Here is a 15,773-nt window from a genome sequence, read left to right as displayed (position 1 = left end):
TGCTGAAGCCTGCTAAAATCCAGAAGCATAGTCAGGAGAAACACGACATTCAGAAACGATCGTATGACAAATCCAGCAAATCGCTTTAGCCTCTACTGCCGGGCCAGGTCGTTCGTTTACAAACTTCTATGGGACACTCCCATCTGGGTACTGTTGTCGGCCTGGCTGACGAACCACGATCTTACCTTGTGGACTATGATGATGTAATAAAGATGATCTTGGATTACATGGCGTGTATATCTCTTGTTTACAACATGGATGTTCTTCCTCAAATTAGGAGACCAAAACTGTATGCAATTCTCCAGATGTGGTCTTACCAGAGCCCTATACTACTGCAGAAGAACCTCTCTACTCCGATACTGAAATCCTCTTGTTATGAAGGCCAACATTCCATTAGCCTTCTTCACTGCTTGCTGTACCTGTAAGCCAACTTTCAGTGACCGGTGTACAAGGACACCCAGGTCTCGCTGTACCTCCCCCTTTAACCTAACCCCACTGAGATAATAATCTGCCCCCTTGTTTTTACCACCAAAGTAGATAACCTCACATTTATCTATATTATACTGCATCCACTATGCATCTGCCAACTCACTCAACTTGTCCAGGTCACCCTGCAACCTCATAACATCCTCTTCACAGTTCACACTGCCACCCAGCTTTGTGCCATCCGCAAACTTGCTCGTTTTGCTCCTAATTCCCTCTTCCCACACTCCAAAGACATACGGGTTTGTAGATTAATTGGCTTGGGATAAATGTAAATTGTCCCTAGTGTGTGTAGGGTATTGTTAATATGGGGGGTATCGTTGGTCAGTGTGGACTTGGTGGCTGCAAGTTCCTAAACGAAACTAAAGGTCACTAGGGAATATGCAACTTTGCAAATATCACAAAAGGTTTTCATTGCTGGAAGAGGGAATCTGTTTTCCTTTTGCCAAAGTTTCATATAAACTGTGAAATTGGGACCACAAAAGATATTCAGCAAACATCTATGCAATAAGAATTCTTGGATTTTATATCTGATTTACAATTTGACATATTACCAGTCAGGATCACGATGACAGTGAAACTTGCACAATCAGGGCAGTATATGTCCTTCAGACTTACTTCACTGAATTTTATAGAAAAAAAGGCTTAATCTTTAAACAAACTACTTACGGAGCAAATGTGAAGTCAAACTGTGACAAAACAGGATTCAAGTACTCTTCCATAGACTCGATAATGCCAGTAAAGTCTTCATCAAGCTCGTTTTTATATTTTGCTGTTAATGTTGTCCTCTTTTAATTTTACCATGAAACAATAAATTAAAACAAAATTAGTCAAAAAAAAAACAGTTACACCACTGACGGAGGCTGTATCAGTTCTATATAAAAGCAATGGTAGGTACAAAATGCGGGAGGAATTCATCAGGCCAGGCAGCATCTCTGGAGAGAAGGAATGGGTGATGTTTCAGGTCGAGACCCTTCTTCAGATTGATGTCAGGGGTGTGGGCGGTACTGAGATAAAATGTAGTCGAAAACAGTTACTGGTCGGAGAACTGGGAAGGGGGAGGGGGTGAAGAGAGAGGGAAAGCTAAGAGTTAAGAATGTTTTATTGTCATATTTCCTGGATGGGACAATGAAATTCTTACTTGCTGCAGCACCACAGAATATGTGAATGTGTAAACATAGTACATAATGGGGGAAGAGAAGAAAAATAAAAAAATCCAATAAATAACAAAAATATTGCAAAAATAACAAAAAATAATAATAATCTTTTGCAGTTCAGAGCCCAGAGCTTATTCGTTGTTGTGTTTAATAGCCTGATGGCTGTAGGGAAGAAGCTGTTCCTGAACCTGAAATTTACAGTTTACAGGTTCCTGTACCTTCTACCTGGTGGCAGTGGTGAGATAAGTGTGTGGCCAGGATGGTGTGGATCCTTCATGATTTTGGTTGCCTTTTTGAGGCAGCGACTACAATAGATCCCTTCGACGGAGGGGAGGTCAAAGCTGGTGATGGACTGGGGAGTGGTAGCAACTTTTTGTAGTCTTTTTCGCTCCTGGACGTTCAAGTTGCCGAACCAGGCCACGATGCAACCAGTCAGAATGTTCTCTACTGTGCACCTATAGAAGTTTAGGAGAATCCACTTTGACATGCCGAATCTCCGTAAACTTCTCAGGAAATAGAGTAGCTGATGTGCCTTCTTCATAATTGCATAATACTTCCGGAAGTGCGGCACTGCCCAAGCAACTGCGGCTCACCTGCAGTCCGTCTGTCTTTTCTTTTTTGATTGTTTTCTTTTGTCTTGTTTCTTTTTTGATTGTTTTCTTTTGTCTTGTTTCTTTCGTTTATTTGAGTTGTGTGTGTGTGTGTGTGTGTGTGTGTGTGGGGGGGGGGGGGGGGGGGGAGAAACTGTTTTTAGTCTCCTCCTTCGGGGGGATGCGACTTTTTCTTGTCGTATCCCCCATCTCCGTCTCCATCTGCGCTGAGGCCTAATCGTGGAGCTGGCGGCCCCCAACTGGCTCCGGAGCTAGAGCCAGGACTTTCCAACGCGGGTCTGGCCGACTTCGGGGCTGTGGTGGTGTTGCGGCGGCGGCGACCCGATTTCGGAGCCTCGGAGGCTCGGCCGCGGGCCCAGTGGACTCGGCCACGTGCTCAGTGGACAACAATGTCGGGAGCTCACAGGTCCCAGGTTGGTGACCGGTTCTCCTGAGCTCCCGCAACGACAGCTTCGTCCGCTGGACTGGAGGGTGGCAGCTTCATCAGCTTCGACCGCACCGGGCCGCGGAGTTTGAACCAGCCCGTACGCGGAGCTCAGATGTGGCCACTGGACTTACCATCACCCGGCGGGGCCCCAACATCGGAAGCCTGGATTGCCTCAAAGCAGAGGGAGAACAAGGAGGGAAGAGACGAGGACTTTAAGACCTTTGCCTTCCATCACAGTGAGGAGGTGCCTGGTCGACTCACTGTGGTGGATGTTAAACCGTGTTAAGTGTGTGTTTTGTTATTTTATTCTATGGTATGACTGCAACGTATACAATTTCATTCAGACTGAAATGTTTGAATGACAATAAAGGATACTTCACTTTACTTTACTGGTGCGCTGGGTGCCAGGAAAGATCTTCGGGAATATGCACTCCCAGAAATTTAAAGTAATTGATCCTCTCCACCATCATCCCATTGATATGAACAGGATTGTGGGTTCATACCGCTGGGCTGTAAGCTACCCAAGCAAAATACTGTATGAGGTGTTGCTCCTCCAATTTGCGCTGGGCCTCACTCTGACAATGGAGAAGGCCCTGGACAGAAAGGTCAGTGTGGGAATGGGCAGTTAAAGTATTGAACAACCGGGAGATCAGGTAAGTTTAGGTGGACCGAGAGGTGGTGTTCAGTTAAACGTTAACCAATCCTGCGCTTGGTCTTGCCAATATACAGGAGTCCACACGTGGAACTGTGGATACAGTAGATGAGGTTGGAGGAGGTGCATGTGAACCTCTGCCTCACCCAAAAAGACTGTCGGGACCTTGGATGCAGTTGAGGGGGGAGGTATAGGGACAGGTGTTGCATTTCCTGTGGTTGCTGGAGAAAGTACCTGGGGAAGGGGTGGTTTGGGTGGGAAGGGATGAGCTGTAAGTTGCAGAGAGAACGGTCTCTGCAGAAAGCGGAAAGGGGTGGAGGTAGGAAGATATGGTTCATAGTGGGATCCCATTGGAGGCGGCGAAAATGTTGGAGTAGGTGCAGTATGTGACAGCTGATTGGGTGGAAGGTGAGGACAAGGGGGATTCTGTCTTTGTTACGAATGGGGGAGGGGGAGCAAGAGCAGAGCTGTGGGGTATCGAAGAGACCGTAGTGAGAGCCTCATCTATAATGGAAGAGGACATCTACGATGACCTGGTATGGAACACCTCATCCTGGACGCAGATGCGGCGTAGACGGAGGCATTGGGAGTAGGGGATAGCGTCTTTACAGGATTCAACAGTATTTCCAATAGATCATCACAAACTCAAATATTCCAAAGAGAACAATCCTAGCTTCATGTGTCTAGCTATATAACGAACACACTTCATCACTGAAGCATTTCTATAAATCTCATTCACATCCTTTCTAAAGTCTTCACATATTCACAAAGCATGGTGCTAAAACTGGATAGAATTCTTCCCAAACCACTGCTTTATAAAGTTTAGGCATAACTTTCTTCTTGTGCAATCCATTCCTTTACTTATAAAGTCAAAATCCTTTATATATTTTGTGGTCGGGGATGATGCCAGCTTTGGTGGAGACCACATCGACACTCGCGGTAGGGTGATCCCATATGATACGTTTTATTTACAGGAGGTATTGCAACTTGAAAACTGTAACTAACTTTCAGGTTCAGGAATAGCTACCATCAGGCTATTAAAAATTAAAAATACAACCTCCAAATAAGCTGCGAACCACATAGATTTAGGGGCATAGGTTTTGTCTTTTTGCACTATTATTGTTTGTATATATATATATATATATTTCCATAAAAAAGTTTCTGCTTTGGAAACAAAAGAACACCAATGATTGTATAATGAAAATAAAATGTCAAGACCAGATTAAACTGACCTTTTCAGCAACTTCTTTTTCATGTAATTGCTGAGATAGCTCCATCCTCTGCATTATGCGATCACATTGGTATTCATGTTTTAAAAGATTTTGAGCCAGGCTATTCTTATAATTGGAGATTTTTGCAATTAAACTTGAAAGTAATTGTGGATTTACAGGACCACGAACAATTTTGGCCTGCGTTGGACCTGGACCTGAATGATTACAATGTTAATATTTTTATCATTAATAACGATTAAATCGATTCAAAGATAAACATAATGATTTACAATGTAAAAGTGAATAAAGGTTGATTATATTAAAATGATGAAATCAATGTTATCACCGCAATACTAAAATGATTATTTTTTCCAAAAGATTAAAGAAAAATATGGATTGGATGAGCCAGTAGAATAATTAATTGTTCTTTTATATTTTAGACGGGTCCAAATTCATTTTCACCTTGAGGATTGAAATACAGTATCCGAAGGAATCTTATATCAGTAGTCTAAATCCAGTTCTTAAAAAAACATGGGTTGAGAGCAGTAAAGCAGTTCTAGCTAGCTAATAAATCATCAATCAAACTTAAAAAATCGTAGAATGACTGGCATAGTAAATGGAAAATCGTCTCACTGGTCCATTTAAGTCGATATTACAGGTGCACAACCTTTTATCCGGTGTTCCGGAAACAGAAAAACTCCGAAAACCGGCCATTTTTTCCAGATGTCGTCTGCGCACCAAAGCTCGCGTTTGGCGCCAAACTTGACCCGAAACGACCCACGGTCAACCCAGGTCTGTATTACTGCAGCGGCTGCCTCCTCCCCGGAGACCGGGAGACGCTTAAACATCTGTAAATCATTGCTTAAATGTTAGTCAGTTAGTTTGGAGGGCTTTTATGTGAAGGGGGGGATGAAGGGGTAAACTTTAATTTTACTTCGGAGTCACGTGAGTGATTCCGTGAAGATCCCAGCCCAGTGCGCAGGTGCGGCATTATCGCACAGCTGTGCAAACTGCGGCCAGCGGGAGTCGGGCGCTCCCGCAACCAAGGACGTGAGGTAAGTACTTACCTTAATCGGGCCTTGTGGTTTTTGCTCCAGGGGGAGGAAAGCAGCAGAGGAAGCGGCCCCCGTTCGACTCCAGCGAAGGAGCCGACAGTGGAGGGGGAAAGGCGCAAACGGGACCGCACAGGCTGCGGACCGCTGCAGGGAGCTGCGCTGATGCCGGTCCGCAGTGGGTTAACAGCAGCGGACCGGCGGGAAATTTAAAAACCCGACCGGCAGCCCTGCAGACTCCTGACAAGGAGAATCGCCGCCCGGGAACCGCTACAATGCCGCCTGAAAAACGGCAGGCAGCCTCTAAATACAGGTAAGACAAAAATCTTACCAAAATTACAGGTTCTACAGGAATCAACTTCCTCCAACACTGGAACAGGTGGAGACAGCAAAAATAAGTATGCCTGTCTCCTCGCCAGAGGAGGTCATGGAGTTCAAAACCTCCAGGAAAAAAGGGGCACTGGCTGAATGCCAAGGGAGCTGACACTCCTACCCCAGTGCTATTGCACTAGCCATCTCCCTTGTCAAGGGATTGATGCAACAGCAGAGTTTGAGCCTATGCCTCCTCCAATTTATAGCACACCCTTTTGCTCCCTCTTTTGAGGCTAGCTAAGGAGGCCTGGGCTGGGCTGGCTTAAACGCAGGGCAGGCGGACGAGAACAGCAGTATGCCAGGGGAGCAGGATCAGGAAGAGCTACTGGGTGTCGTGGGCCACTACATGGCTCCTCCACGCGACCATCTTCCCAAACAAAGCCCTGCAGGAGCAGGCCTTTCCAGAGGCAAATCCGCAGGCAGCTGGGTCAGCAGACTCGCAGACAAGAGCTAAAAGCAGCGAATTCTGAAGCTCCTAACAGAAGGGTCAAGATGTCACCGCCTTTGCTCGTTTTTCCACGGATCATACTCACCTGGCAGGCGAGACGCCATGATCACCAAGGTGGTTCTCCCAGGATGAGACTATCCCGTTGCACTACGAGTGTGCTGACGCCTAAGTATTCCCAAATTTGGGATACTCGACTGACATTTGTGCATATAAGACCTGCCCGCAACCCCAAATATACGGGGCTATGCAAACCGCTGCTGCGGGAAGAGAGGCAGCTAAACCTGTGCGCCTCATGAGGGCAGGCCATGGAACGAGCAGGACATCGCATCCAACACCCAGCTGGCAGCACCCCTCGGCATCCACCAGCAATATCGAACAAGGACTGGTGAAAGCCTGGCGACCGCTTCACATTACCCCCAAAGTTCTTTTTAGACAGGGGCCCAGAGCGGAGCCGTGGGAAAATGCGCCGCCCCACCGACAGCACCAGCATACCAGCAAACTAGGCCTTCATGAAAAAACAATAAACATGGAGGTAGGTAGTCTGGTTCCTCCCAGTTTACACTAAATAAGGGTGTTCTATTAACTGCGGGGGGGGCATTTACACTTGTTGATAAAGCATGGGATGCTGTCACAAATAACTAAAATATACTCAACAGTATTAGTGGATAAAAACGAATTCAAATTGGGCATATTACCGCCAGTTCAGCAATGCGCCCAAAGGGCATTTTCTCCCTCTAAAAAAGAGAAGTGATCATTATTAGGTAGAATAAATGCAATAAAAATGATCTTCTTACCACAATTACTATACCTATTTCAGTCTATACCGGTATATATACCAAAATATTTTTTTTTTAAATTAGACTCTAACATTACAAATTATATTTGGGACTATAAATCACATAGAATCACAAAAAAACACTTATGTAAACCTAAAGAGGTCGGGGGACTTTCACTTCCGAATTTTATGTATTATTACTGGGCAGTGCATATTAAGAATATGATTTATTGGTTGGATAGTTCTACACAACAGACAGAATGGATAAAAATGGAGAAGGAGGATTGTCATCCTTGTAATATAGGAACGATCCTCTTTTCCCCCAAAAAACTGAACAACACAATATATAAGAAGAACCCAATTATATATGGTACAATAAGAATTTGGAAACAAATAAAATTATCTTTAAAATTAAGAAATCTATCACTGTTAATGCCAATTGCGAATAACCCTTTATTTAAACCATCTCTTATTGATAAGACATATAACCAATGGGAAAGTCTCGGAATTAGAAGGATCAGGGATATGTACGAAATAGGAAACCTACTATCATTCCAACAACTACAATTAAAATTTAAATTGAAAAACAACCAATATTTTAAATATCTTTCAGATTTGCGACTTTGTGAAAAAATATATACAAGGATATCAAAAAGTAACTCCTGACTTATTGGAAAGAAGCAATGAATATTGAAGCTGACTCACAAAAATTAATATCCTATTTATATAATAGTATTCTAAATATAGACCTACCATCGACAGAGGTACTTAGAGAAGAGTGGGGAACGGGAATTAATGATAAAAATTACGAAGGTTAAATGGGAAAAATACCTGATATATATTCACAAATGTTCAATTAATGTAAGACATAATCTAATACAATTTAAAATTAAAAATTGTACATAGATTATATTATTCAAAAACAAGATTGAACAAATTTTATCCAAATATATCCGCCACTTGTGATAAATGTCTAGCCCAAAAGGCAAACTAACCACACTCCTTAGTTTCCTGCATAAAAAAACTTTATAGATTTTGGAATGATATTTTTGAAATACTTACAAAATTATTCAAGACAAGAATGGAACCTAATACTGAAATGATTATATTTGGTGTAATGGAAGATGGGAATAAATTGAACGCGTCTCAAAATCTATTCCTTAATTATGGTTTAATAATAGCAAAAAAATTAATACTTAAATTTTGGAAGGGTACATCAATACCAACGCTTAAAATGTGGATTGCAAGTATGTTGGACACCGCTCATCTTGAGGAAATGCGATTCCTCCTAATGGATAAATCAGACCAATTCATAACGAGTTGGTCTCCATTCGTCGTTTTTTTGGAATCATATGGTGCAACACAATTGTAAAAAATAACTGTTTCAGGACTGGACGAGGGTTGGTCAAGACTATAAATAATGATCTCCTTTTCTTTTCACTATTTTCTCTCTCAACTTTCTTCATTTACTCGTTTTCTTTCTTCACACACTATATATTTCACATTTTTCTATCCTTTACTATCTAACCTCTTTTTCTTATTCTCATCTTTTTTCAATGTAACAAAAAAAAAAGAAGTTGTACATAAAATGTATTATGAAAATATATATTAGGCACTTTGGTGCCATATGACTGTGCTTACTTCTAATAAAATAAAATATTAAAAAAAAAAAAAATAAATAAAAAAAGAGAAGTGAGAAGGTCAAGCTGAACTAGAAAGGCTCATTACTAAACGGATCATGGGAGTAAACATGAACGATTGGAATTTGTATCGAATATATTCACCAAAACTACAAAAGATGGTGAATGTAGCATCATCATTGACCTAATATCACTAAATAAATCTGTTGAGTATATACACTTTAAGATGGAGACGGGTTTTTGTCACTGCCAGACATCTGATCTCCAAAGGATACCTTATGGCGAGCATTGATATGGAAGATGCTAACTATCTTATACCCATACACTAGGATCATTGTAGATACCTAAAAAATTTTACCTGGATAATGGATATCCCAGTTAGGGCAACTATGGGAGTATAGAGCATTCCCAATGGTCTAACCTCAGCCCTAAACTATTATAAATATTAAAAATGGCCATGAAAATATTAAGAAAACAAGCATAATCATGGCATATATTGGATGATATCCTCATATTAGGGGAAACAAAGGAATTAGCTGTGGCAGCAGTTCTAGCTACGAAACAGCTCCCTAAAGCTCTGAGGTTCATCCCACGCCCAGATAAACCAGAATTGAAGCCGTTAACTACCATGGATTATCTGGGCTTCAATAACAATTCCATCCATATGACTGTTACTTTGCCAAGGTACTTGGGTCACTATAATCAAATCATGAATGTACCCACTGAAGCTATATCACAATTACAGTGGTGAGCAGACATATATTGGGCAGTTTTCAGCCCTATTATCATCACCAATCCCAACTTGGTTATTAAAAACCGATGCCAGTACTTTAGGCTGGGGAGCAACTAAACTCCATATTCAGCACAGGTAACAGATGGACCAATTCAGAAACATCGTTACTACACACACCGGGCATCAACTACTTGGGATTGGTGATCGCCTATTGGGCTAAAAAGCATATGCATTTCAAATGCAGCACGTACATATGTGGTTACGGATTGATAATACTATGGTGGTGGCTTATATCAACCATATGGGGAGCATAAAAATCATTATTGTGCAACAAATTGGTCAAACAGATCTGGCAATGGTGTGTCAAAAGACATTTTAACTATCAGCTGCCTATGTCCTAGGAAGCTAGAACACAGTGGGAGACACCACGTCACGGGTAAAAATTTATGATAACATTGAATAGATGTCAAACCCAAGATATCTGCTAAAGGTATTAAGCAGTTTGAAAGCCAGATATCAATTTGGTTGCACAAGACGGAATCACCAGTAACCTATGTATGTGACTTAGGAACCAGATCAGAGGCAGCAGCGATAGATGCCTACATGCTGGAAGGGGGAATTTCTGCTTTGCCTTCCTCCCTTCTGCCTCATCAGTCGGGCACTTCGCAATACAGATGGAATCTGTCTCCGAGATATTGAACGTGCCCGACCGGCCTACACAGCCATGGTTCCCAGTTCATCACGACATGGTGGGCGAGTCACCTATGGATTTCCCTAGTGGACCATGGTTGCTGACTCAACCCAGTATCAGGCATAAGCCACCCATGCCAGAAAAACATCAAACTCCTGGGTGCAGGGTTAGAATAGACCTTACCGGGGACTGGGATTATCCAAAGGAACCATTACCACCATGTCGGCATCTCTGCGAACAGTCACCAAGAGCTAACATGGGTAAAATACTGCCACGACGCAGGGACAACATACCAAACTATTCAACCACTGACGTATTGGAGTTCCTGGAACATCTACACCATGACTAAAAGGTGAGTTACAGTGCCGTAAATACAGCATGGAGCACCTTGTCTGCTTATCTAAAACAGCAGGACAGCAGAGCATGGAGGTATACCCATGTATGGGATATCGGTGTGATATTGACATATCTCAGAGAATGGCACCAGCCAGATCCCTCAGCTTGCTCAATCTATGTTAAAAACGCTCATGCTTATGGCTCTCGTATACGCTCACAGAGTCCAGTCACTCCATAAAACTAGACTGGATAACATGGTGATTACCCCAGACGCATCACGTTCATATTCTAGGTCTGGTAAAAACCTAACTCGCAGGTATATGGGACTAGGCGAGATTATGAGTTCGGCACGGACTAGTAGGGTCGAGATGGCCTGTGTTTTCCGTGCTGTAATCGTTATATGGTTATATGGACCAGGAACGCCCAATTCACTGGTGGGATTCCGGGCCTACCCACCAGAGTCCAGGTTGAGTGTGGTGACCCATCTACTACAATATATAGACACAACCCACAATCTTAGAGGGAGAGGAAAGCCTATGGGTCAACCACAGAAACCCCAAGACGGGGTACGAGCCAAACCACTCCAAGGTGACTCAAACAGGTACTGAAAGCTGCCGGAATAGATAATAATACATTTTAATCCCATTCCACTAGGGCAGCATTGATATCAGCGGCTGAACGAATGGACATCCCGGTTGACCACATTCTCAATACGGCAGAATGGTCAAGGGAACGACGTTCAGAACATTTTTTATTATAAACCGTTGATAAACCTGATTTAATTGCAGAAAGAATATTACAAACTGCAATATTAATTTAAGCTCAGGGAAGCTCTTCATGTTGTTATTGTTAACAAATACCTTTCTGTTTCTTGTGAAAGCAGATCCACTGGTTGATTACGATAACACTTCCTCCCTCAAAAACTTCGGCAGTGAGTGAAATAAAAACTGTTACACGGTTTGAAATCACAGACCTTTGAAGTCTTCATGGAATCACTCACGTGACTCCGAAGTAAAATAGTAAGATTAAACGAGTACTTACCAGTATGAAGTTTGATCTGTATTTTATGAGGAGTTACGGTGAGGTATTACGTGCCCTCCGCTCCCACCCTCAATATATAGATCAAACTAATAAACTGATGTCTCATGATCTTTACTATCTTACTTCAAATATTGTGTCTATCCTGTGATTTCACACCGCTGCTTCGAAGTATGCCGCACCTGCGCACTGGGCTGGGATCTTCACGTAATACCTCACCGTAACTCCTCATAAAATACAGATCAAACTTCATACTGGTAAGTACTCGTTTAATCTTACTATTCTTAGTCCCCTACCTGGTCGGAGAGGCGGGGAGCGGTCAATGCCTTACCGGGTCGCCGTGCAGTAAGCTCCGCAGCGCTGTGGCCGGTGGGGCTGCGGGCGTCGCCGGTTGTAGCTCCGACCCCGGCAACTCTACCCCTGGCTGCGAGGCGCTCCAAATCCAGCGCGGCCCACGGCCGGACGCCCCAGCTCCGCGAATGTTGGAGCGTCGCTGGATTTGGAGCCGCGCAGCCAGGGGTAGAGTTGCCGGGGTCGGAGCTCCAACCGGCGCCGCCCGCGGCTGGACGGAGCCCCCAGCTCCGCGAGGTTGGGAGTCGCCGACCAGGTAGGGGACTAAGAATTAAAGTTTCCCCCTTCACCCCTACTCCACCACCACCACATAAAATCCCTCCAAACTAACTGACTAACATTTATGCAATGATTCTCCCGGTCTCCGGGGAGGAGGCAGCTGCTCCAGACTTTTCAAGCCGCCCGCGCTACCTACCTAATCTACGCTAAAAATCTTCCATTCGGAAATCCGAAAATGTCCGAAATCCGACAAGTGTCTGGTCCCAAGGCTTTCGGATAAAAGGTTGTGCACCTGTATTTATAAACCAGGATAAAACATTTACTATATTTGGCCTGGTAGATTTCTAACCCGCTCACTCGATTTTCCAGCATCTGCAGTTCCTTCTTAAACACTAATATCCTGTTTGGGTTTCGCATGGACAACTTGGCTTCAGATCTCATCTCATCCTTACACATGGACGCATATCTGAATTCCAAAGGTGAGGTGTCCTTGACTGTCCTTGACATCAAATCAGCCTTTGATTTAATGTAAAAACTGAAGTCACCATGGAGACTGTTTGCCATGGATAAATTAATCAGTCACACATGTCTGTTCTCATTAAGAAATGTCCTTATTGAATTGATCTTCCACCTACTGAGGAGGGAGACCAATTCAACTCTATAGCATGGTCCATATACCTTTTACAGTTATTCTGAACACAGTATTTTCACATATACATAGACATAACACACCGTAACTAGTTAATGTACGGAAGTTTGGTAATCATAAAAAAAAAACTTGGAATATGATCACATTGAAGGGCCATATGGCCTACTCCTGCACCTATTATCTATTGAATAAGGGGCATCATCAGATTTCTCAGACATCATTCGCTGTGTGAGCAGCACAAAACCATTACCTCCATTCAAGCTGGTGGTTTATTAATGAAGTACTCCTTTAGTTTTGTTACTATTTTTGTTACTAGTTTTGTTAATAGAGCAGGCTCTATTAGTTCTGCTATCTCAGGCGATGCTGTTATTAGGAACTGCAGAAAAGTTCATACTATGTTTCTAAAAGCTATTTATAATGTTTTCTTCCTACTCCAATGGAATCATAAGCTGCAAAAAGGGAACCCGACTATGGTTGTTGGTCAATATACAATAGACAATAGGTACAGGAGTAGGCCATTCAGCCCTTCGAGCCAGCACTGGGGTTGGGATGGGGACTGGACATTGTTCCTTCCCTCATATTGGAAACCATTGTGGGGGGATGTTTTTAAGTTAAAGATCTTTATTATTGTTATGTTTTAGCTGAAAGGACGCTGCACGGAGCGGACGCTGGCGCTGTTTGTTCGCCGCTTCTCCGTCTGCTATTGCCTCTTGTGTTCTTGTTTGTGTTCTGTTTTTGTTTTGTTTTGTTTTGTTTTTGTTTTTGCTTTTTTGTTTGCCTTGCCTTGTAAAGCGACTTTGAGTCCTTGAAAAGCGCTATATAAACTCAATTTGATATTATTATTATTACATGCACACATAAATCCGCACACACACATCCACACATACACACAGACATAGATGTACACATCCACACACATACACACATACATCCATCCACCCGTACATACACACTTACATCCACAGATACACGTTTGAAATGTATACACAGACACACACACAAACTAGAGATAAACAACGCATCACTTTTAGTGTTCTTTTAGGTTAAAGGTAATAGCCCTCATTTGCAAAGGCACCATCGGGGGGGGGGGGGGGGGGGGGGGGTCACTAACATAAATATAAGCTCATTGTAGCTTAAACTGAATATTCATCGAGTAAACATCAGAGCATTCGATTCTTGGCCAGGATGTGACATTTACATCAGAAATAAGACAGGTCTCTTACAGGTCTGGCACTGCCCTGGTCCCACTATGGCCGTCACCCCCACTTTGCACACTGGCAGTCAGTGGGGTTCAGTAAAGGGAGGAACCCACAAGAACTGCCCTAACCCATTAATTAGGCTGGTTCAGGAGAAGGACCTCTGCGACAGTGTCATCAAAAAAACATACTCGCAATTATATTCATCATATTATTTTTATATTACAAGATATATATAATAATAATAATAATATATTATTACTGGTATAATAATATATAGTTTAAATGGACTGCAACACGGAAATAGGCTGCCCATGGTGTAATATGGGCATTGGCCACTAGATGGTGCTTATTTTCCCAATCTCATTTTCCAATTAGTTCAATTAATTAATGTGCAACTTTTGGCAATGACTAGTTACGACATCATGCTCAATTATATTTCATCTAAATCTGTGGAAAATTTCATGTACTTTGGTGACTTGGGTCACGAAAACTGATTTCTAGATACATTTTTGATGCTCGGCCCACAGCCTACTTGAAAGCATCCAGAGAACTGGCCTCCACTGCCTTCTGAGACAGAGGAATTCCCCAGATTCACAACTCTCTGGAGAAAAAGTTTTTTCCTCATCTCCATTCTAAATGGCCTATGCATTATTCTTAAACTGTGGCCCCTTGTTCTGGAATCCCCCAACATTGGGAACATGTTTTCTGCCTCTAGCGTGTCCAATCCCTTATTAATCTTATAATCTCATCCTTCTAAATTCCAGTGAGCCCAGTCGCTCTATTCAATGAAGTCAAGTCAAGAGAGTTTATTGTCATGTGTCCCAGATTGGACAATGAAATTCTTGCTTGCTGCAGCACAACAGAATATTGTAGGCATAAATACAGAACAGATCAGTGTGTCCATGTACTGTAAAATATATATACACACATAAATAAACAGATAAAGTGCAATGTGTAATAGTTGAGAGTTTGTTTGAAGTTGTGTTTAATAGTCTGATGGCTGTGGGGAAGAAGTTGTTCCTGAACCTGGATGTTGCAGATTTCAGGCTCCTGTACCTTTTACCTGATGGCAGCGGAGAGATGAGTGTGTGGTCAGGATGTTGTGGGTTCTTGATAATGTTGCCAGCCTTTTTGAGGCAGCGACTGCGATAGATCCCCTCGATGGTAGGGAGCTCAGAGCCAGTGATGGACTGGGCAGTGGACATAACATTTTCCAGCCTTTTCCGCTCCTGGATGTTCCAGTTGCCGAACCAAGCCACGATGCAACCGGTCAGCATGCTCTCTACTGTGCACCTGTAGAAGTTTGAGAGTCTTCCTTGACATACCGACTATCCGTAATCTTCTCAGGAAGTAGAGGCGCTGATGTGCTTCCTTTATAATAGCATCAATGTTCTGGGACCAGGCGAGCTCTTCGGATGACAGTCCCGCCATCCCGGGAATTAACCTCGTGAACCTACGCTGCACTCCCTCAATGGCACGAATGTCCTTCCTCAAATTTGGAGACCAAAACTGCACACAATACAGCAGGTGTGGTCTCACTAGTGCCCTGTACAACTGCAGAAAGACCTCTTTGCTCCTATACTCATCTCCTCTTAGTACTGTAACCCCAACACTAGAGATACTCGGCAGTATTCAAGACCGCCAATTTTCAGCTGTTTCATCAATCATTTCCTCCCCACATCAAGATCAGAAGAGGGAATGCTGAGGATTGAACCCTGCTGCAAACCCC

General features: G+C 43.0%; 1 protein-coding gene across 3 annotated transcripts in view; it reads right to left on the bottom strand.

Annotated features, from left to right (window-relative positions):
* LOC129703923 (cilia- and flagella-associated protein 46) overlaps positions 1 to 15,773 on the bottom strand; it is a 219,745-nt gene that overhangs the window by 28,811 nt on the left and 175,161 nt on the right. For all 3 annotated transcript variants that reach the window (XM_055646637.1, XM_055646638.1, XM_055646639.1), the window contains 2 exons: positions 4,563 to 4,756; positions 1,153 to 1,271 (listed from right to left, as the gene is read on the bottom strand). In XM_055646637.1, the coding sequence (XP_055502612.1) occupies positions 1,153 to 1,271; positions 4,563 to 4,756 (313 nt within the window). The remainder of the gene's footprint in view (positions 1 to 1,152; positions 1,272 to 4,562; positions 4,757 to 15,773) is intronic.

Source organism: Leucoraja erinacea, chromosome 15 (genome assembly GCF_028641065.1).
Source record: "Leucoraja erinacea ecotype New England chromosome 15, Leri_hhj_1, whole genome shotgun sequence".
Taxonomy (NCBI): Eukaryota; Metazoa; Chordata; class Chondrichthyes; order Rajiformes; family Rajidae; genus Leucoraja; species Leucoraja erinaceus.
Note: the sequence above shows the minus strand (reverse complement) of the source record. Positions and strands in the feature narration are given on the sequence as shown.